The 22,412-nt window shown below is 38.4% G+C and overlaps 1 protein-coding gene and 1 long non-coding RNA gene across 4 annotated transcripts in view; one reads left to right on the top strand and one right to left on the bottom strand.

The window, feature by feature from the left end:
* stk32a (serine/threonine kinase 32A) overlaps positions 1 to 20,052 on the top strand; it is a 77,715-nt gene extending 57,663 nt beyond the window's left edge. For 2 of the 3 annotated variants that reach the window (XM_042430368.1, XM_042430369.1), the window contains 5 exons: positions 2,281 to 2,397; positions 4,476 to 4,601; positions 6,655 to 6,783; positions 14,549 to 14,613; positions 17,399 to 20,052. In XM_042430368.1, coding sequence (XP_042286302.1) covers positions 2,281 to 2,397; positions 4,476 to 4,601; positions 6,655 to 6,783; positions 14,549 to 14,613; positions 17,399 to 17,516 — 555 coding nt within the window. In that variant the 3' untranslated portion in view covers positions 17,517 to 20,052. Of the gene's footprint in view, positions 1 to 2,280; positions 2,398 to 4,475; positions 4,602 to 6,654; positions 6,784 to 12,330; positions 12,438 to 14,548; positions 14,614 to 17,398 lie in introns of those variants that run through there. The other variant, XM_042430370.1, reaches the window with a different exon arrangement.
* Positions 1 to 21,829, bottom strand: part of LOC121909737 — a 62,097-nt gene extending 40,268 nt beyond the window's left edge. Inside the window, exons 1-2 of the long non-coding RNA XR_006099509.1 lie at positions 21,576 to 21,829; positions 21,192 to 21,291 (exon numbers count right to left, since the gene is read on the bottom strand). This is a non-coding gene — a long non-coding RNA (uncharacterized LOC121909737). The remainder of the gene's footprint in view (positions 1 to 21,191; positions 21,292 to 21,575) is intronic.
* Between the last annotated feature and the right edge of the window lie 583 nt (positions 21,830 to 22,412).

Raw genomic sequence — 22,412 nt, 5'->3', positions numbered from 1 at the left:
ACACTTTATTGCAGTGAATAATACATATGACACCAACAAGAGTGTGCTAGAACTACAGTCAGTAGGAAAGCAGAAATACAGCAAGTCCTCAGCCTCCAAAAAACAAAAGGAGGCAGAAGCTATAATTGAATTTTACATTTAAGATGACCTTACTGGGGAAGATGTTTAAATGTTTAGTCACGGTGTGAGACAAATCGCTGGAGGAGAATAAGAAAATATAATTTAGTTATTTCGAGAGCCATATAATTGAAATAGATTTTCTAAAATATTATTTATTTAATTTTTTGCTGGTCCCATCTGGAGGAGTTTATTTCTGATGTCATGGAAATAAACACAGGACGTAATGTTTTCACTCAATCTCCTTAATATATCTGGCTGTGTCTGAGCTGACAGCAGCCTCTTGGCTGCAGCTGTAGAATTTCCTCTCATATTTCAGGATGATGAATACACAAACTACAATAACTGTCTATACTGACAAGGACCCAGAACACCTGAAACTGATCTGGAGCTGTCATAATTTGTCCCTGAAATCCTTTCCTGTTTTTAGACATTTCCATGCACTCCCTCTCACACTTCTCCATAAACTGTGACATCATTATTTAAATGCATTTAAATGCATTTTGTCCTTTTTCTGACCCAACTTACCCAAACTGAAATATCTTAAGTCCACTCTCAAGCTTTATTTTTCCCTCAAAACCTGAAATGTTTTGTCATCTTTCTGACATCAAATCGACATCTTACCTGTACCAAAATGCCTTAAATCTTCTCTCTTACCTCAAAAGTGTGCCCTGTGCTTTTCAAGTACTCCTTAACCTTCACTCATTCAGGAGAAGATTGCTGAGCACACATTTACACACCAAGAAATTGGTGTGTAAGTGACAAAGAAGTTAGCCCCATTTCTCTCTTTTTTGGAAATTCCTCTATAATCCCTGTCATTGACAGTATGTAAACCCTCTCCAAGACTTTCTTTCACCCGTCTCTCTGCACACCACCCTCACCTTCTCCCAGACAATTCATTTTCACTTCATCCCCCTGTCTCCCGGGGGCTTTCTCCTACACTATTCTGTGACAGCCACATTTCAAGACCATCTATAAAGCATAAACCAGTCTCAGGGCATTGAAAACTGGCCTGTTGGGTGTGCAGAATTATTTTGCTGTTGAAAATGGAGAGCTAGCTCACTATTATCCAGCTCCAGGCACCTTTCGATCCCTTCTCAGCTTTTACTTAATCGTATCGCCCTCTTAGGCTCCGACCACATCTTATTTCATTCATGCTTTACTCTCAGACTGTTAAACTCCTTTCTCACTAGCCATGCTTTCCTGCTGGGCCTAACCACTGGTTGCAGATGCAGGTCCAGGCAACTCAGCATCTCTCCAGAATCACAAATCAATCACTCTAACTTAGTTTCTGTTCCTCTAGCCTCCATTTTTCTAAATTAAAGGAAACAACCCTGGAGAAGGCAAACAGAGACTTCATGGCAAATCTACAAAATAATGTAAACATATTGCAATAAACGAGCCAATTTCTGCCTTATCCACCATCTGAGTTTTGAACATCTGACTCCAAAACAATATATCAGTGGTTATCTGACACCTTGTGAGCGCCCTGTATGGGTAACATCTGCAGAATTGGAATATAATTGCTATCATGCATCTGAAAGAGACTAATAAAAATGAAGAATGGCGAGGCATCCATCTAGGTTGCATGTCGCTCCCATTTCTATTTCATTTTTCCCATTTCTTTTCGCTGCAAACCAGCAGACAAAGCAAAAATGACATTGAAAGTATTAGTCAAAAAGAGAATATTTGCCCATTTATGCCTTTGCTCTTCCATAAACAAATGATCTGGGAGAAACAGGGCAAACAAGGACTGTCCACGTCCAACCACCCTGATCTGTCTGTGTCTTGTCGCTGTGCCAGTCTCCATCTGAAATGAAAGAAGTTTCTCCACCCCATAGGATGAAGACAGACAGGTGTGAAGAACTCTCAACAGGCTTTGCTTTGTTTTCTGACCCAGAGAAAGCCCTCTCAGTGTGTGTCTCAGAGAGTCGAAGTTGTGTTTTGAGAATAGTCCCTTATTCTTTGTTTCCTCTATCATTGGTCCCCATCAGTGCAGATAATGGGGTCACAGAAGGTAAGCACAAGAGGAAGAGAGACAGTGGAGAAGGCCAATTGCGGAACATACTTTAAGACACATACTTTATCAAAAAAACTCCTCCAGGCAGTGCATGACTGTGAATACAAATTTCCTGTAACACTCTTCTCATCTCCCTGTTTCAGAGACCATATGTGATGAGATCCAGTACTCCGGCTAATGAGATCCTTCAGACATTTCACAAGGTCCATCCAAGCTACCCAGCAGCCTGGTCTTTGGAAATGAAGTCTCTTCTCAGAAAGGTAAAGGAGATGCACAGGCATAATGCATTTATGTCACCTTTTTCACATGATACAACACTACTGAGTGGCAAAACGAACCATGCCCACCATAAACAGGTAATGATGAAATACTGTCATCAGAAACCAAGATCCATACAACTACTGGTCTTTGAATTACATTATGTGCCAAAACAGAGGTTCCTGAGACACGTATATGTGTATAGCTTGACATCTAGGATGTTAACGCTACTCTGAACTAAGCCTGAGGGGGTAACATAAAAACGGTACATCTGCCCTCATTTCTTGCACAGATTTGAATTTTTTATTTTCATTTCATTACATGCTTCTGTGTGCTTGGTTAGTTAATGTTACACAGTCCCCAAAAAGTATTGCTTCATGTTGCTTCTCTTCTCTTTATCTTTCAAGGGTCTGTAAAAGGAGACTTGTGCTTTAATTGTCTCTTGTTCTATTTTGGCAATTAATTTCACCAGCTACTCTTTGTTTAGAAATCTTGGCAGTGTTTTGGATGTTTTGCCTCATGTGAATGCTCAGTGGGGGAAGCACACTGTTTCATATAGGCTGCTGTGTAGTGAGCATGGTATCATTCATGTACAGTGGCATCATGTGCATTCCATCTAACAGTAGCACTTACCAGTGCTAAGGATCTGAAGTAACTCTGCTGCGAGATTTGAATGCATGCCAAACCTTTCTCAAATGTGGGTGGTTGAGTGTCACCTTGTACAACAGATGTTTTTTTTTTTTTTTGAATTAGGTCCACCACACCTCCCGAATGTACTGTAGAAGTCATTTATTTCCACCTGCACTTGCCAACTGCCTGATGGCAAAATTTAACTTCAAAACCCCAATTCTCCAATGTAATATGAAATGTTATTAATATATATCAGACAAGGCAGGCAAAAGATCTAATGTTGGCAAGGCTAGCTTTTCGTGATGGACCACTTGCTATTTTGTAGGAGATAGTTTGCATTGTTCTGGTAGGTTTGAATTCAATATTTCCTGTGGGCAGACAATTATTCATGATTGACACCAGCACTTCATTTGGCTAAATAGGGTGCATCTAAAGAATCTTAATTAGGGGGTGACTTTCATTCTTACAGCCCTAATTTGTATACAAGGAGTTTATTTGTACCTGAAAATCTTGTAGCATGTAGTGCAGCTTTAGAATTATAATCATATTCACGTACAATCAATATTCAAAAACAGAAACTTGTGTTGTTAGTGAAGAACAGTGAATCATTAACTGTTACACTGCTACATAAAAATATGTAAGGTACAAAGTCAACAGGATCTCACAAAGTGCAAGAACAAAGAGCAATACCTTGGTATTGAAAAATTAAGACTACTCATAACATTTCTCAATTACTATAATTAAGATGTACATTTTTGACATTTAATGTAACTGGCATATTCTAATCTCAAAAGTCAATCCATAATTAACTGTCACAAGAAGTCTATTCCTCTATGTGCTATTAAGCCTCTTGCAAAGCCAATAGATACACTGTTGCTGTAGCATTTGGGTTTTGTCTTGGCAGCGATCCACTGCAGTCAAACTGTTGCATTGCTTCGTGCTCAGACTCTTTGTACCTCATTGGCATTCCAGTCGCATGTGTAAATCTGTATGTGTGAGGGAGGGAAAGGGAGTGTGTGTGTGGTGTGTGTGTGTGTGTGTGTGTGTGTGTGTGTGTGTGTGTGTGTGTGTGTGTGTGTGTGTGTGAGCAAGAGAGAGTGAAAGATGTAAAGAGAATGTTAGGGGAGAAATCCATGCTCAATATATTCGTCCTTTATCCTTCACACTTCACAACCCGCTGAATTCTCCTCATCACCTATATGCATCTCATTTTCTTTACCTCTCTTTCTGTCCCCTCTTTCTGTCACTCTTTATCTCCTTCTCCCTCCATCCTCTCCTGACCCTTTCCTCAATATCTCCTAACTCCAACTACTTTGTCCCTATATCCTCATTCATAGACAGACCTTTAAAAGTAAATGTGCTCGTCTCTCAGTAGGACTCTGCTTCCAACTTTTCAACCATGCCTCCCAATGGACAATTTTTCTTACTCTAATCATTTTGTCCCCTTCAGTTGCTGTGCATAGATGTCCAGAAGCGCATTTCCTGTCTAGCAGAGCTACAGGATCTGGACTACATGTCAGACGTCAACTGGGATGCTGTGCTCAGCAAACAGCTTCCTCCAGGCTTTATTCCCAATGTGAGTATCAGAAATAAACTGAGCACTGCCTCAGTATACTAACCAACAAAATGTTCATATCTGAATAGAAGAACATGTTTTTTCTGACATTGTCCTGTTTTATTGTGTCGCTAATCAGATCCACCACACTTTCTCTGATCCACCACAATGTCCAATGTTTTATAAACAAAATGATAATTAATTAAAAAAAAGAAAGTATACCATATGGTGATTAAGCCATCTGTGCATGCTTTAATCCAAACTACCTTACAGCATTACCATGAGTATGGTAAGAGAGTATAATAACATGAATTTGGTCCTTTTAAACACTCCAGAATAAAAAAACTGTCCATCCCTGAAACCTCTTCTTCCCTCTGTCGCTTCCCCATACCTTTTCCCACACCAGTACTTCCCCTATGGGGAAAACATTCAAGGGAAAAGATGAAGCCAGAACAACCCACTCGTCACCTAATCCTTTCTTTTAAAGCTGTAGACATCGCCCCCTGCTGGGCTGAGCTGGATCTCCCACTGAGTGTGTAGACACCCAGTCAGACTGTACAGATGTAGAGTAGGACAAAGTAGCACACACTTGTGCATGCCTCTTACATATAGACAAAGGCAAAGAAAGCCTCTGCATGTCTACCTGCAGCTCTACAGGTGGTCTCTGGATGATTATGATGAGTTGAATGGAGAGAGTGGTTGCATGTAATAATATTAGGCAGCAATTCCAGCTTTTTGGTTGGCAAGCTGGTGAACTGTGCTCTCTTTGTGGTGTCAGGTTGTTACAGAAGCTGCACTGATGTACTGTCCCCAGTTTCAAATATGGAAAATCTACAGGAGAAAAGAGAACCTACCATGCTCAAGAGTCTACATGCTTCCTAACAGTTAACTTGACTCAGTCCCGTACAACTGCAAGGAGCTGTCATTGGAGTATTTTAATCAAACTGGATCTATAATTCCTCTGAAAATACTGTAACAATGGAGTTAATCTGTTAGCTTTTACAGGCATGATAGATTGATTGGGGTACAGTAATGACAGATATAATAACCATAGCTGTCTCTTGACTTGTCACTCACAACGATGCAACGATTAAGCAATACAAAAACTATCCTGTATTGTTTTAGTGGCAAACTGACAGTAACAGTCATTGCTTTGTACCAGAGCTGAATGAATGCAGAATAATGACTGCTCTAAGTGAATAGATGACTAAATGACTTTATCTAATTCCAGTAAAAGTCCACAGCGACTGCAGAGCAGCGGGTGTCCCCAGCGGCAAGGCTGGCACAGCAGAGGAAAAACACAGAGGATCGATGGGGAATTGACAGTGTCTCTCTATCTAATTACAGGCCTTTCCTTTCTTTAGTCCCCTACAGACTATTAATGTTTGAACATGAAGGGAGAACTCAGCCCTTATGTTTTGTTTCCTAACTTCCAAGCACTCAGTGTATTTAATGATTTGCTCTCATTTGAGTCTCGATCCTTCCTGTAGAATAAAAACGTAAATTATGTAATCCTGTATTGTATCATATCATACTGTATAAAACTTCAAGTTTAATCATTGCACATCCTTTTATGGGATGCAAATGCCAGGTGTTCAGTGATGCTAGATGCTAATTGTTGCTCTTCATGTTTTATCTTTAAGTAATAATTCCAACATTGACACATACATCATCATGTTTTGTATGCACCACTATAACACATAACTGATACACAGTTCATGAAGCCCTTACTGCCCTTACATGCTTCTGTCAAAGGCCCTTCCAACAAAAAGTTATGTGGCACATACAAATGTTAAAAACTTTGTATTTTCAACTTTGTATTGTATTTTAGCTTTAGAATAGTCTATACTGACTTAGTGTAGTGAAGAAACATCTCAACAATAATTGACTATGATCAAAAGTGTTGCCAAAATCAAAACCATGAGAATCTCAGAGATTACTACTTCAAGTGTAGACTTGGCATTCAGTGTACTTATATGTTGTGGCAGGTCTCTAAATTTTTCATCGACTTGATTCAATATTTAACCCTGTTTTTTTTTTACATGAATGCCTGTATGTGTATGTGACTTCACAGAGGCGGAGACTAAACTGTGATCCTACATTTGAGCTGGAGGAAATGATCCTGGAGTCCAAACCGCTTCATAAGAAGAAGAAAAGGCTCGCTAGAAAGACCAAGGACCAGGGATCTGATGGGTCTCCACAGGTGAGGCATTAGAAACATTAAATACAGTAATTATACATGAAAAGGTTTTGTTCCAAAATGAGACACCTATCCTATAAAAGCAGTAGCAAACGAATACTGTTCAAGAGACAGTGGAAAACTTAACTGAGGTTTGATTTGCTCAAATCACTTTTACAGACCAGATCATTTATAATTTAGGCACTATGCACTTCAGATGTTTTTTTTACTACCAGTGTTTAAAAAAACAAAAAACCCCAACTATGTTTAAATATGAATTCAAACTCAATTTTAGGTTGGTTTCTCCTGTTTCAATGGATCACATATACCTCTTAATAGGTATCTCTCCCCCTCAGTGCTCATCATTATTCATTAAAGAAATCTGACTGGTGGTTCCATTTGGCCCAGTTACAGGTGATAACTTGCTCTTTAGTTTGTCTTTTAAATATGTCTGGAGTGCTATTATGAATGTCAAGGACGCATTTCAGAGCTCTGTCCTCCTTCACCTTCATCAGAATAAATGGGCTGACTGCCTGCCGTGTGTATGGGGAAGGCAAAGAATGCAATCACCTAGCTCTTTTTTAAATTTTATTTCCAGTCTTTCACTCCGTCCTCATAAATCAGCTGTTGTCCTCTGGGTGTTTATACAAAACAGAGAGGGAAGCACCAAAAGGTTAATTGGATCGTCCGGTCAAGTGAAACATTGGAGGAACACACACATATAAACACACCACACACCTGAAAACACTAATGGTGAAAGTAGATAGGCAGCATTGCGAGCTGATCAGTGCTGTCTTAGTTTTTTCAAGACTAACTGTAGCTCAAAAGTACCTCAAGTCATTTGCGTATACTTGCATCTTACGTCCAACCCTAAAGCATGATTTTAGTTTGTGTACTTTTACCAGCAATAATGCAAAAGGGTGTGTTGGGTCAGGTTGCTATCCTACAACATTGCACCACACCATAAAAAACTGCCTTTACACATGCAGTGCGCACACACACAAGCTATTAGACAGTGAATACGTTTGGACCTTCTCCAAATCTTTGGCACATTAGAACAGTTTATGGGACTCTAGTCTAATAGAAGTGAAGCAGTTTGTGTGGTCAGGACTTTAGAGCACATACCCTGCCAGCTTGCAATGAGAAGTCAACGCTGGCCCAAAGTGTGCCATGTTTTATGTAAGCTGACGGCTGCTTGTGGAGACCTGCCTGCAGTGATATCTTACTATGCAGCCAGGCAATATTTGTCATCCCTTGTACTATTCAGACAAAGAGAAGGTCCCCGATTGTAATTAAATAGCAGACTTCCAGGAAAACATGTTTTATTTTATGGAGATAGATGAACAAACAGTGTGCAGTTAGAATAGGGGAAACTGACATTAAGTGAATGAAATGGATTTGTACTCTTGTGGCATGGATTTCCTTATTAAATCACCTCATTCAAAATGTAGGACTGTAATCAAATTCTTTCTGTTCAGTCCAAGTTGAATCCAAGATGTCTAGTTGGGTTTAAGTTAAGACTAGGTGAAAAGCCAGAAAGGCCTAAAGTCTAAGAACAGAACTAATAATGTTCAGCCTAAGACAAAAGTTCACGGTTATTAAAAATTGACATATTTGCTTGACAGGTATTTCACATGAACAGGAAGAAGGCCACTCCAAAGCTTTCTAAAAATATCTTCAACATTTGACTACTAGTATCATGTATTAAAAGAAAGACTGAGGTTGTTGTGAATTCTTGGATGATTTAGTCTCCCTCAGTATGTGAGAGTTTTTATGCATATCAGTGAGGTTTATTAGTGGTAAATAGTAACAGTGGTTAAGATTTGCTGAACTTTCTTGAGGAGATCAAAAGCAGAACATTATAGGAAGAAATTTAAAGCCTTGTTTAAGTCCCTTTCTAAAGCATTAACATTTTAGCGCAATACAGTAACATCAGCAAGCAGAGTCTGGGGCATTTGTCATCCTCTTTTAAACAACTTATCAAATACCTCAGTGGCACTGTAAAGGTGTTTTTCATTTATTAGTTTGTTCAAAAAATAATCCAGCTCTCGATAAAGAATAGTCTTTTTTTGCCTGGTCAACCTGGAGAGAGACATTCAAAATCAGAATCAGAATCATCTTTATTGGCCAAGTATGTTAACGCATACAAGGAGTTTGACTCCAGTTTAGTGGCTCTTTATGTATTGACACACACAACACAACAAACTTCAGAAAGATATACAAGGAATGTCTATAAACAGGTGAAACGGTTTCTGTGAACTATAAACATGATACAAATAGTGCAAAGAAGTGAAGAGTGCAAGGAGTGCTGAGATAAATATTTATATTTAAATAATATTTATATTTGTTATGTTAAGGGAAAAATGTTACTATATAGTAGGTGGTTATGTAGAGTATATAGAGCCTGGTCAAATATACAATAATGAATGCCCAACTTCAGATCTCCCCAACTTATTTGGAGATGATCTATTAGTCTTGCACAAACTTGCCTTTGTCTGTAGCTTGTTCAGCATGCTGATCCTGTGCTGGCATATTTGCATTAGTTCCTGGCTTGTTATTGAACTGACTTCAATATCCTTCCTTCCTATTGTTTTTCTAGCTATTGATGGTGCTGCTCCTGGGTTTATCTCTGAGCTTTTTGTCCTTTTTGTACTCTGCTGTTTTGTAAAGATTTTTTTTACATACTGGTTTGTATGTTTAAATGACTCTGGCCAAGGTGTAGGTGAAACCTTGGAAGTGTATCCAATATTTTCAAAAGTGAATGGCATCCAGCTAATCACCTTAATACCACTCCTTCACTCCTCGCAGCCAAAGATAAGTCTTTGGGTCCAAAAATGCTTTTAAGAGGAATTATCAAATTGTCAAAGTCAAATATACACTGTAAAGAACAATATTAAAACTTTTCACCTTTATTTCAAAATGATTAGTTTGCTGTGTTATCTATTATTCATTTCAAGTAGTCATATTTTGCAGCATGTGCTGATCTGTCTGTCTGCAAAGGAGAATGCTTGCTTAACTGTCTATAAATATCAGTTTGTATTAGTGCAATGCTTTACCATATCCATTTACAAAGGCCCTGTGGGGCCACTTGTCATGAATGCATATGAGAGAGAGACTAAGAAAGAAAGTGAGTGTTTGGCGTGTGTATGAGAAGGAGAGAGGGAGTTAGTGCAGAGTTTCTGAAGCACAGCAGATCAATATTGAATTAAGACAGTTAGCTGCCCTAATGCCTGTTCTAGACAGCTTCCTTTTCATTACTTGACTGCTCTGAATTCTATTTGCATATTCCTCCTCTACTCATCTTTCCCTGTTCTCTTTTCCAACCTTCTTTGCCATCCCTTGTCCTCAGACCCCTACCACAATGCTGTCTACATGTCACCCTCCCTCCCCCATACAGTACAAGTCCCCTTCCTCATTCATTTTTCTAACTCCTCTTTTATCTCTCTGCCTCTCCCTCCCTGTCGCTGCCACGCTCATAATGTAGCACAAAATTAGCTCAATTAAATTACTGATAATATACAGCAGAAATCTGGACGCATGCTGTGAGAACAAAATAAATTGGCACACTCTCGTCACACACACACCCACATCTCTCTCTAATCAGAGATTTCATTCAAGATTATTATTAACTGAATATGTATATACACCGTCTTACAAAATTTACACCGGGGTCCATTCAAAATAAAAACAGTACAGTGCAAGAAAGTGCAGAAGGGTTACTGTGCATATGTGTGTACGTGTGCATGTACATGGGTGTCTGGATGGAATTCAGAATACATTATAGCCATTTTAAGGACACATCTGTAATCATTGTAATGCCAGAGTGAAGATGATGTGGATGATGGAGTGTTTTAATCACAGAATTTGTGCTATTTGAATTAAGTTAGCAGCAAACTTTTCATTGGTATACAGAATTTAATTTAAAACCAGTTTAGAATAGTAAAATTAAGTATTACAACAACAGTAAACTGTATTACAATTATCATTTCCAATTAGCATGAGCTTTTTCAACTCTTATCATTTGCAGCACAAGCAAAACTTGCTTAGACAAGGTTTTTGCTAGAATGTTGCTAAATGTTTGGTAGGGTGTCGTCTGCTCGGGGGTTGCTTCATAGCTGCTAGAGTGTTGCTCAACACTTTCTCAGTGTTTGGAAAGGTTGCTATAGTGTCATCCTAGGTTGTTGCTATGGTGCATTTCGGTAGGGTGTGGTTAGATGGTTGCTAGACTTTCATTGTTACTGTGTTTCCACGTGGTACCTAGGTTGCAGCCAGGGTGTTCCACATAATAGCTAAAATAGGGTTGCTTAGGGGCATTATCATGCTGAATGTTTTATGTGGTTGCCAGGATATTGCTAGGTGATTTCTAGGGTGTTTGGGTGTCTGTTCTGCATGAGTGCTGCAGAGTGCTGCATGATTGTTATGATGAACTGTGTGTGTTGTAGATTTGCACTGTGGAGAGAGAGATATAGAGAGAAACTGGGTTGAAATGTTTTGGTTCCATGGAAAGAGACACAAAGAGTTTGAATATTTTCTCTCACACCATCCAGTGGCAAAATGCATTAGAGGAGTAATTATGCTTATATCAAGCCTCTCTGTTTTATTGCACCTGCAAGTAAGTGACGTTAAGTAGTCACCAGAGGATGTGATAAAAAATAAATAAATATAAATGTTATGTTTGTTTTTGTTTTTCCAAACTGAAAAGAGGAGAAAAACTCAATAAAATGTCTGTACTGTTCAAATTATGGTCTGAGCATTTTCTCCCTAAATGATTCATTATTCCCAACGAGAAAGATACAAAAAAAGTTGCACTTTTCACATATTTTTGTGAAAAATATATTCCAGTTTGCTCTTCTAAAGGCCATAGCACAGGTTTGATGTCATATACAGTATGTGTGTGGTGGTAATTAGGATTAATTTCAGTTACTGGGGTATTATTTATTCTATCATACATCATTTTAATGTCATGTAATTACTATTTCAATCACTGTATACATCAACAGTCACATTACAAACAAAAGCCGTCTTCAGACGGAAACACAGTAAGCCCAGACAAGGACGTTGAGAAATGTCCCTGTTGGGCTCTTGTCCAGCAGAGCACTCCCTGTCGATATGTTTCATTAAATGGAAAGTTTAATCTTGCAGTTGGAACAATTAGCCTCTGAACTGTCTTTTTAAAGACATCAAGTAAAGAGAGAGTGGGAGAGACGGAGAGAGAGAAACAACTGCTGAACTGTCTACAGTTAAAGCATTATTGTTGTCCATCTTTGGCAAGGCCAGAGGCTTCTTTTGGCATCATACATGGATGCAGTTTCCAGCAAGCTTCCTTTCCAACCTTCAGTTCCTATCTCAATCATCCATACATCCCTAACTAAGATCCTAAGGGGGGGAAATCGACAAGCTCCACCTAAAATCACCCGTTCACAAACATGATGTATCGGACTAGTTCATGTTTTTAGACAAAGATGATTAGAGATCCTTCAGCAAAATCTACAGTTTATTTCCCGTTATTTTTCTAGACACTTGATTCATACTGTAAATTAATAGAAACCAACAGTAATTGCTTTCTTCCAGAGCAAGACAGAGATGGAGAGAAATTAATTACAGACTCCAGATCCTCCATTACAAAGACAGAGAGCAGCAAGGAGATGCAAAACGCATAAATTCAGTGACTACAGATGCCAAAGGCAAGTGAAAGCCAAATTGTGATTACATAAACCTAATTAAGAATCTGGCATGACTGAACAACTTTGCAAAGGTAGCAGAGATAAGAGCAAAGTGACAATTTGACAGATCTACAGATTTTAGATTAGACCATATTTACACTTAGCCACTTAATGTGTCTTGGGCAGTTAGGAGAGCAATCAGGTATCAAAGAAGGCAAATGTGAATACAACCAAGAAGATTTAGAGACAGATTGAAATTGAATTGCTTGAACCATCGTGGTGAGGTGGTCCACAGGTGTTTTGAGATGCATTTTAGGCAAGTTTATGTGTCTTGGAGAGACATATGCATAAGCTTTACTCCCCCCAAGAGGAAGTACATCAGTTGAACTGTGGAATTAACCTCAAGACAGAATCCGTCCCATCAGGCAGCTGAAGTAACATTGAAATTAGCCACATTTCCCTGTTTCATTAAAGCGTCAGTGAAACCACTGTAGGCATGAGTGGAAAGCCCATGAGGGTGATAAAAGCTGTGTCTCGCGCGTATTAAATCTATGCCAGTCATCCATAGTTCTTAGCAACCTAGCTAAACTGTTATTGTTTTTGGCAGTTACCAAACAGTTTCAGGTGCACCCTCTGGTGGGGTCTAACTTGAGTTGCATGTACCTTGCAATAACCAAGACAGATGCCATCAGATTTGTGAACTGGCCAATGACGCATATTTGTGGCTAAGTGTAAATGAAAGTGTATTAAAAGGTTCCCTGTGGAGTACCCGGACCGCAAAAGGGAGAGGCTCCATTGCAAGCATTTCAGCAGTGAGGTTTGTATTTACAGTCCCTTCTTCCTGCAACTGATGACCAATGCCAGTGCTGTAGATAACAAAGTCTTGTTCTGGTTCTTTGAATCAAGATTAAAAAGAGTGACAAGAGCAACAGAGACATGCTTTGTAAATGAGGTGGCTGTTTCATTTCTTGACCACAGCTGTATTTTGCTACTGTGTTTCTGAGTTCCTGTTCCTTGTGTTGTATGTCAAATAAGTGTTATTTGCTACAATAATGTAACATAATTAATGGATGTTTATTTGAAAAAAACTAGGTAACTGATTACTTGAATTGCAAAACTAACTAGTAACACATTTTGTTACTCGTTACTCATTACAACAAAAAAGTAATCTGGGTACTCAAACACTGCCCTAAATTGGTTGATGGCTTTTGGTCTGCAAGTGGCTGCTCTCCCACTGTGACAGCACCTGTTCAGGGTCTATCTGCTGGTCTGTGTGACTAACAGGTCTGGGCTGGGAGTCTGAGCAGTAAAGAGGCTTCCTGGACCCTCAGTTTGGAGCTTTGAGGGCAAATATGACTGGAGGGGTGTGAGGGGAAGTAGTACATGCTTGTGTGTGTTTGTCATCATGAGTCATCCTTTTTTCTGTTGAGATTGTGGACTGCGTGCCCTTGCATGCCCTGACATTAAAAGGTTAAGGAAAATCATCTAAGGTGAGGACTTTGTGGAGGTCCCAAGGGGCCAGCTTGGACTGAATTCTTTAATTGGGGGTTAATTTTGACATTTGGATTTATGATTCTCATATGTTACACAATCTGCACAAGCAAATGAACACACACATCTCAAGTTTTTACATCTTCTCTATCTTGTGTTCTTGGGTCTCTATCTGCTAGTTTGTGTCTCGCACACACACACACACACATGCACACACACAGAGAAAAACACACACAGAGTACAGTGTCATGATGATGATTTATCTCTATGATCTCTCTCCTGACTGCCTCCTTGGGAGAGTGAGAAAGCACCTGTCTACTTGTCTTGGCACTACAGGAGTGTGAGGACAGCCTGGCATGACAGAGCCGGATGTTCTCACATGATTAAGTGGGCCAAATATGTATGAGTACATGGAGCAGTTGGAGGCATCAGAGCATAAGTGTCCTCTAAAGTTAGGTGAATTTCCTCTACTGGCATCTTGTTAAAGGAGAAGAAACTGATAACAGTAAAGCTGTCTACTGTGTGTGGAACAATTTGTGAGGTTGTATGTGCAAAATATACCAAATGATTTGCCCTGGTTTTGTTGTTGCTTTGATTGAGTTGCTGATGTTGTTCTGTGTTTGTCTCTCCTCCAGAATGGTCAGTTGCAGCAGCGTTTGGATAACGTCCAAAGAGACTTCATTGTCTTCAACAGAGAAAAGTAAGAAACCTCCAATACCTGTACTACACATTCTCCTCTACTAGGGGTGTAACGGATCGTAGTTGATCCATGATCCGTACGGATCGCCCCCCACGATTCAGCACGCATGTGAACTGTGGATTAATTGCAAAATTTAATGTCTCATTTAAGACAAAGTAAACAAACTGTTGTAAGTACAAGTCATGGACAGACAATGCGTTGCTAACAGGGATTTTGAAGAGAAACGACCAATCCAGCATCTAACAGGTCCGAAGTGACATCTGCAGGTATATTTACAAGCTGTTTAATGTGCTGCAGCTGATCATGCCCTATATTGCAATTTAATTTAACAATTGAGCATTGAGTATTTTATATTTAAGATATATATTTTAAGATTTTATTTAAACATTGGACATCTTGAATGTTGTTTTCATTTAAGACCATGGGCAAAAGTTCCTTGCTGTGTTTTACAGAATATATAGAAAACAAAGTTTTATTTGTCTCCCCCTTATTATTAATTTTTTTGCTGATCCAAAAAACGATCCGGTCCGTGACTCAAATCCATAATGCAATCCGAATTGCGAGTTTTGTGATCCGTTGCACCCCTATCCACTACAAATACAGTGCATCTTGTTGTGGAGTAATTGGCATGGTAGAAACACCATAGCTGTCAGCATTGTGAAACTAATAATGTTTGAGAAATAACACCTCTTTTTCAAAACTAATAAGTCACCAAAGATAATAAGATATTTAAAGTTGTTTTCAGTAAAACAAATAATGTCTGATACTGTAGTAGACACAGTTTCAATGAATGCTCTGTTACAGTAGGTTGACTGTATGTATGGTTAACTCTGTAGTTTGATGACTGGAGCCAGACAAGTGAAAAAAAAACTGTTTTCCTTGCTGGCTGGTGAAAGCCTGTAGGATGGTGTGAAGGGACAGTAATGTGGCTATTTGTGGCAGAAGATCTGGTCCAAATATGTGGGTGTGTGATTAAGGCAGAAACACAGAAACTGGCAAGGAAAGTCCCCCCCATTTTGACTATATATATATATATATATATATATATATATATATATATATATATATATATGAAAATTAGATGTTTCTGGAAGTAAATGCTAAACTGACTAAATTAAAGGCAAGTCAAGAAAAAATATTCACCACTGATTTGCATAAGTCAGTGTTTAAACAGGTGCCATGTTGATTCATGCAAGGGAGAGCCAAGACTGGCAGAACTAAATAATGAGACAGAATACAATTTTATAAGAACAGAAAATGCTGCTAAGATGCTACCACAATGAGGTCAGTTGTAGTCTCTCGTAATCTGTCTGAATCATTCATCAATCTTTGCCTTCCCTGGAGAATTCACAAAGAGAAACCAAACAGACATTACTTATAAAACGCTTTGAGGAAGCTTAAGATTTTGAGGAAACAAGCTTGAGATGGGACCTCTTCTTCTAAAAGGCTACAGAGATGATAAATGTCTTAAAGATCAGACTTTCTGGAGCTTTGGAAATGTAAAAGTACAGTACTGAGCATAGTTGCCTTCTAGGGGTGTGTATCTCCCCTCCTCTGATTTGAAATGTATCTAGATACATCGTCCACCATCCAATACAAACACAATACAGATAAATTCCAATGATACAATGCCATACAAATATGATACGATTTGATTCAGCTGTGATTAGGAATTTATATTTTTACTTTTTGAATAATAAGTGTGATTAAAATAAACATTAGAAATAAACACATAATTATTTCTTTATTTCTTATGTCAAACACTAAATCATAAACACTCCAGAAAAGTATGTCCTCTGCCACATGAACAGTAGTAAACATGGGAAGAGATACACTGGATAACTTTGTAGCCAAGGCATTTTTTTTACTAAAATGCTGCTGACTGTATTGTTTACCTCAGCCTGTGTGTCGTGGGCTGAATATCTGATTCTTGTATCTGTTTTCTGATACTTATCGGTTCATCTTTACACCCCTATCGCCTTCAGAAGAATCAATACAATTGAAATCAGAACTTTTAATATACAATGTGTTTTAAAAACCTTTTGAGTGAAAAAGGTATGATGATCAACACACTAAAGAATAGGTCACAGAGATAAGAAAGCCTAACCTAACTAGCTAGCTAAACTAACAAACCAATGAACAGGAAACTCAAAGTAGAAAAATGTTAACAACTTATCAAAATCATCAGTGCAAAGCAGTACATGTTTTAAGATGTAATACATCATCTTCAAAGAGTTAAATGCCATCTTATAGAGGCTTTAAATGTAAAATATCAGTAAAAACTGTTAAATTTGGCTATCACATAGATGTGGTAAAAGGTAAATGATAAAATAGCTGCTAACTTTAACCACTACAAGGTTATGGTAAAGGTTAAATGCTTAAAAAATCAGGTTAAAAACCATTAGACAAATCAATGTAATGTACAAATGATAAAGTAACATTAGCTACACCGTCACAAGATTAAGTTGAATAATAAATTATGAGTAACATTAGCTGCTAACTTTGGCCACCACAGGGTGATCATCAACGTAAAATGATAAAATATCAGTAGAAGTTGGCGTTACAAGACTAAGGCAAAGACAAAATGATAAAAGCCATCATTTTGGACATCATATGTCTAGAGACTATGCAAGTAGTCAAATAAATGGGAAAATACAAATGTATACAGTCTTAATTTTTTCTTTGATTTTTACTTCTCTTCTGTTTCTTATAGAGCAGTTCTGTTATGTTTCTTTACGTACTGGCATCTATTCTGTATTAATAATAGATGTTCTTTACTCAACAGGTCAAAGAAAGCAGAGGTGGATTCAGAGTCCTCTGAGCTGTCCATGAGTGAGAAGAATAAAGCAATAGAGGATGGACAGAATAACAATGTTGAGCCAGCCTCCTACTTATCAGGATAGATCTTATGACTCCCCACTTCCTCCCTTATCACTTGCACCCGCCCACAGCTTGTAGATCAGCAACTTACACCCAGACACCTATCGTTCTGTCAGCACAAGCACTCATATCCTCGATGTTCCTGCACCACTACATTGCCTATAAAAACACAGACTCAGCACTGTATGCACATGTGCATCACTGTTCAATCACAAAGACCACATTATCAAGAGACTGAGTGAAATGAACTTCTCAAGCAGCAACCAATGCCAGAGCAGGCTTTTCGCTTTCCTGTCACCCAGAAGAATGACTCTGAGTGTAACTCATATCATGCTCCCTAACATCACTCAGGTGCTCTCATATCTGCTCAACCTCTCCTCTGGGCAGTGTGCTGAAGTGAAAAGGGAGTCACTCCCCTGACAATGCCACACCTGCTCGGCTGTTACAGGAAATGAAGCCTGATGTGGTGAAATACTGCTGCTGCTGCTGTCTTGGCCGGGACTCTCCGATTTGTAATCTCTGTGAGCCATTAACTGGTTACATACAATTATTTAAAAACAGCAATGCTTGGTATAGAGAGTTGGGTTGGCAGCTTATATTGAAAACCAAACACTTAGGTGGATGGCTTTGCCCAATGTGATGCTTACAACTGGATGGATTGACTTGAGATTTGAGCATGACAATAAGAGTATAAAACATTCACATGAAGAGGTTAATAAGGGAAAATGAGGCCTTTGTTTTTAAGACAGCAACCACAGATTCCTCTACTAAGATAGAATATTAATAGCTGAACCATAAGCTTGAGTGTGAATGGCTCACTTTATCATAGCAGCAGATACATGGTTGTAGAGGTCATTATGCTTAGCTTTACTAGTCAAGCTGACAAAGATGGTAGGATTACATCATTTGGTTCAACGTCCCAGCTCCATCAGCTGCAGAAACAGGCAAAACATGCTGAAAGTTTTCTTCTACTGTGTATGCTTTAAGTTACTGTTGTGGCAATACAGTAGTTTGAAATATAATAAGAAAAAATAGCTTAAAATTCTTAAAATTCTCAAAACTCTTGATCTCAGAAAAGACAGTTTATATGGACTTGCTCAGTTAGTTAACTGACCAACTCCATCTGCTGATGAAGGCCATGAGATGTGGCTCAAAGCTTCAGAAGTTATTGGACCTTGAAAGTAACCTTTGCCTCAATCTATACATGACCAGTTGGGACTTAAAATAAAGGTTTATAGCTATGAGAAAGTCAGATGGTAGATGTTATATGTTCTGCACTGAACCTTGCTTTGCACATGCTTCTTCATCAACTGTAGCATTTATTCACAGAGAGACAAAAAAAATTCTAAAGCTGTGAGTGAATACTTTACTCCCATAGGAGGGATGGTTTTATAGACAAGGATTAAGCTAAGTCCTAGATAAGATTCATTTTCAGTATCTGTCTGCATTGAAATTTGTTTTTTGTCAAATTATTGTCCTTCCTCTTTTGTGTTGGATACAACCAATTACATATGTAACACCAGATAAGTCTGTAAATTTGTATTTTCAATTAATTGCTCCAAAACAAGAAGGAACACATTTGCAATCTGCCTCTGCAACAACATTCTTGTGCAGATTGTATTAAACAGTACTCTAAAATTCAGCACCAGCTGGATAACAGTGGAAAAAAACCTTCCTTATATTGATTTTCACTTTCCTTCTGGTACAAATTTGTTATCAAGAAAACAATAAAGAAAACCAGACAAACCCTCATTCATACTGTAAGACTTGACAAAAAACATGTTTCAGAAACTATACCTGCCTCTGAAGTTTGCAGAGGGATGCCTTATACCATAGAGATGGCACACAGATCGTTCCCTATTATATATGTGGGTAGTAAAAACCTGAGCTTTTTCACCATCAGTAAGTAAATGTGATTTCTACCTAGTCATTCTATTGACCTTGATCTTATCTTCCTGCAATACAACTCAATCCTTTCAAGTCTATGATACTTGTAAGTATATTTAAAACATATTTCACTCTATTAAATTCATTACTGTTGGCACTTTTCTATTGAAAATTGGTACAATGTTTTGACTTATCTTTGTGTTGTTGTTGTTATTGATGTAATTTTACAGATCCAAAGGTGGTTTCCTGTATAAGTTGTAAGATAATGTGGGATAGTTAAACAGATGGACTGATCCTGGGTATACCTGGAGTATATAATATTTGTGAATGATTATCTTTATGTCTTAAAATATAATAGGAATACCAGATGGGTGAGGTTTACTGTATCAGGTTGGTATTCATCTGATGTGGTAGTCTCAACTCCTCCAAAAAGTGAAGGTATAAAATAATCATTGACAAATAGTATTTGAAAAGTAATATAGTTTTCAGCAAACGTCTGTCTAAAAAAATATATATTTAGTCTGGGAACAGACTTGTTCCACACCTGTGAATTTTCATCCCTATTAAGGTTTTGTTGTCCTTCAGTTGTCACTGTGTGTTTATTGTATTCAACTGTGGAGTTGCAAACTATAAAGGTGTGCCTTAAATAATGACTTTCTTTTTCTGAACCAATCTGACTATGTCTTGTCCTTCATTTCATTTTTAATGTTTTCTCTGAATTAATGTACTTTATTAAATAATATTATAAGATTATAAGTAAAATGGGACAACGAATGGTACCAGTAATAGCTTTTTTTAATATAAAAATCAAGAATAGTGAAAGGAACTAAAAAGGAGGACGTGTGTTTATCATGCTAAAAAATTGGAGCTGCATCTTTTCCCTTTACTAAACTTGGACATACAGTATCTACTGTATCTAAGGAGCAGCTGATTGCTCTCCACTACTCTAAATACAATGCTGCCCCCCAGTGTTAAAAGACTAGTAGTACAGCCAGTGACCTGCAGAGGGATGGAGACATTTGGTACAGTATGAATACCTACAGGTGAACATGCAAAAATATTAGTCAATATGAGTCAATTTAAATATGAGTCAAACAAAAGGAGAAGTGAAAACAAAAACAATTCCTCAACTTCAGGGGCCTTTTTTTTTTTTTGTTTTTTTTAAGTGTTTGTACCCCTAAATAAAATGGAATTGCAAGGAGCAGACCAACTAAACAGTCCAAACAACCATACACAATCAGTACATTGGGTGTTGCTGACATGGTGAAAGTTACATAAACTTATATCTTCACATGCCTGTGTTTTACTCTCTTTTGCGTAGCCCTAATAATGCATCATAAGCACCTGAAATGCATCTATGTTTTTTGTATTCTCTGTCTCGCAAACACAGCTTTCAGATTTGAGCCTGTTGAATCACCACAGATTTAAAAAAGCAAACTTCTGTTTATACCAGAAATGTCACTTTTACTGTTAACTTACTTGCTCACTGTGCACACACAGAAAGATTTGAGCTAAACCACCACACCACTGTTAGTGTTGGGGCTGCTGACTCATCTCTCTGTCCAGGCCTACACTGAACTTTACAATCATCATCTCTGCCGCCTGACATTACTGTGATGTCATGAGACATTTACTCACCATTAAACAATACACATGGGACCTTGCAACAGTTTTACTGCTGGACCTCACAATGAGTGTGAGTGTGTGTAACCCCCACCAGTAAGGTACAAGAGAAATATGATCAGAGTTAGCAATGCAGCAGCAGCGCTAATGATTTTCCATAGGACTGAGAAAAGAAAGGTCAGACTTACCTTGGAGTTTTGACGTTCACCTAAAGTGCAATAAGAGTCTGCTACATGCACTGCTTCATCTAATATGTTCTCTTCTTATTTCTTCTCTTACCATTCCTCCCTGCAATATTGACAAAAGGTTTTCAACTTCACACATTTTCTCAGCAACCTCACCGCCACTAAATCCTACACACTGCACCCTGAAAGGTTGGCCAACATTAGCAAAATAGCTAGCTTTTTTCAGGATTGTCGTCACAATCCTGGAGGGTTAAATGAAACCCCCGTGACAGGTCTTTGGCATTAATAAAGTTGCTTACTGAATGAATGTTGGAACTTTGAAGTTATGTATGTGTGGAGTAAACATGGGTGTAACCATAGACTTAAAAAAAATATGGACGTAGTCACCCTGACATCACCCATTGGTTTGTGCATAGATGGGTTTGTGGACAGCCTCAAGTTCAGCAAGTTGACCATCGCCATCTTGAATTTGGCCGTTGCCGTCTTTGACTTTTGGAGCCATTTTGACTTTTGACTCCTTGGTGAGAGGGTGGAGTTGACCCTTGCGCCAAAGAGTATAGAACCACTATCATCAGTAGTCAAGTAGTTGTCACAAAAACTGAACAGCCGACTCCTTAGAGGGTCTTCTAGTGCAACCAAACGCTGAACAGGACTTTTGACGACCAAAATGTTACAATTAACCTTCATAAACTGAAAACATGCTGTGAAATGGCGGCAGTTACGCATACGCTTGTACTCTGTGAATCTGGGGTTCAGCCAAGGTTACGTTACGTCATCGACGTTGTTGCCGTGGTAGCGATAAGTCAATCACTTACACCATCATTTACAAAATTAACATTATGCTGTATTGAAGAAGACTTGAAACTAGCGATTGAGACCATAAACTCAGTAAAACATTTACTGAGGTAATAAATCAAGTGAGAAGTAGGGTCATTTTCTCATAGACTTCCATACAATCGGACTTCTTTTTGCAACCAGTGGGGTCGCCCCCTGCTGGCCATTAGAAATAATGCAGGTTTAAGGCACTCCCGCATTGGCTTCATTTTTCAGACCCGGAACTTATAATACATCCATAGGAGTTTCCCGCTTGGTATAAATGCTTACTCTCATCAGTGGTGGAAAGTAACTAAGTACTATACTAAGTACTGTACTTAAGTACAATTTTGAGGTACTTGTACTTTACTTGAGTGTTTACATTTTATGCCACTTTGTACTTCCACTACA

This window comes from Thunnus maccoyii, chromosome 13 (assembly GCF_910596095.1).
Source record: "Thunnus maccoyii chromosome 13, fThuMac1.1, whole genome shotgun sequence".
In the NCBI taxonomy this organism is placed as follows: Eukaryota; Metazoa; Chordata; class Actinopteri; order Scombriformes; family Scombridae; genus Thunnus; species Thunnus maccoyii.
The sequence above is the reverse complement of the archived record's forward strand: the minus strand, read 5'-3'. Positions and strand labels throughout refer to the sequence as shown.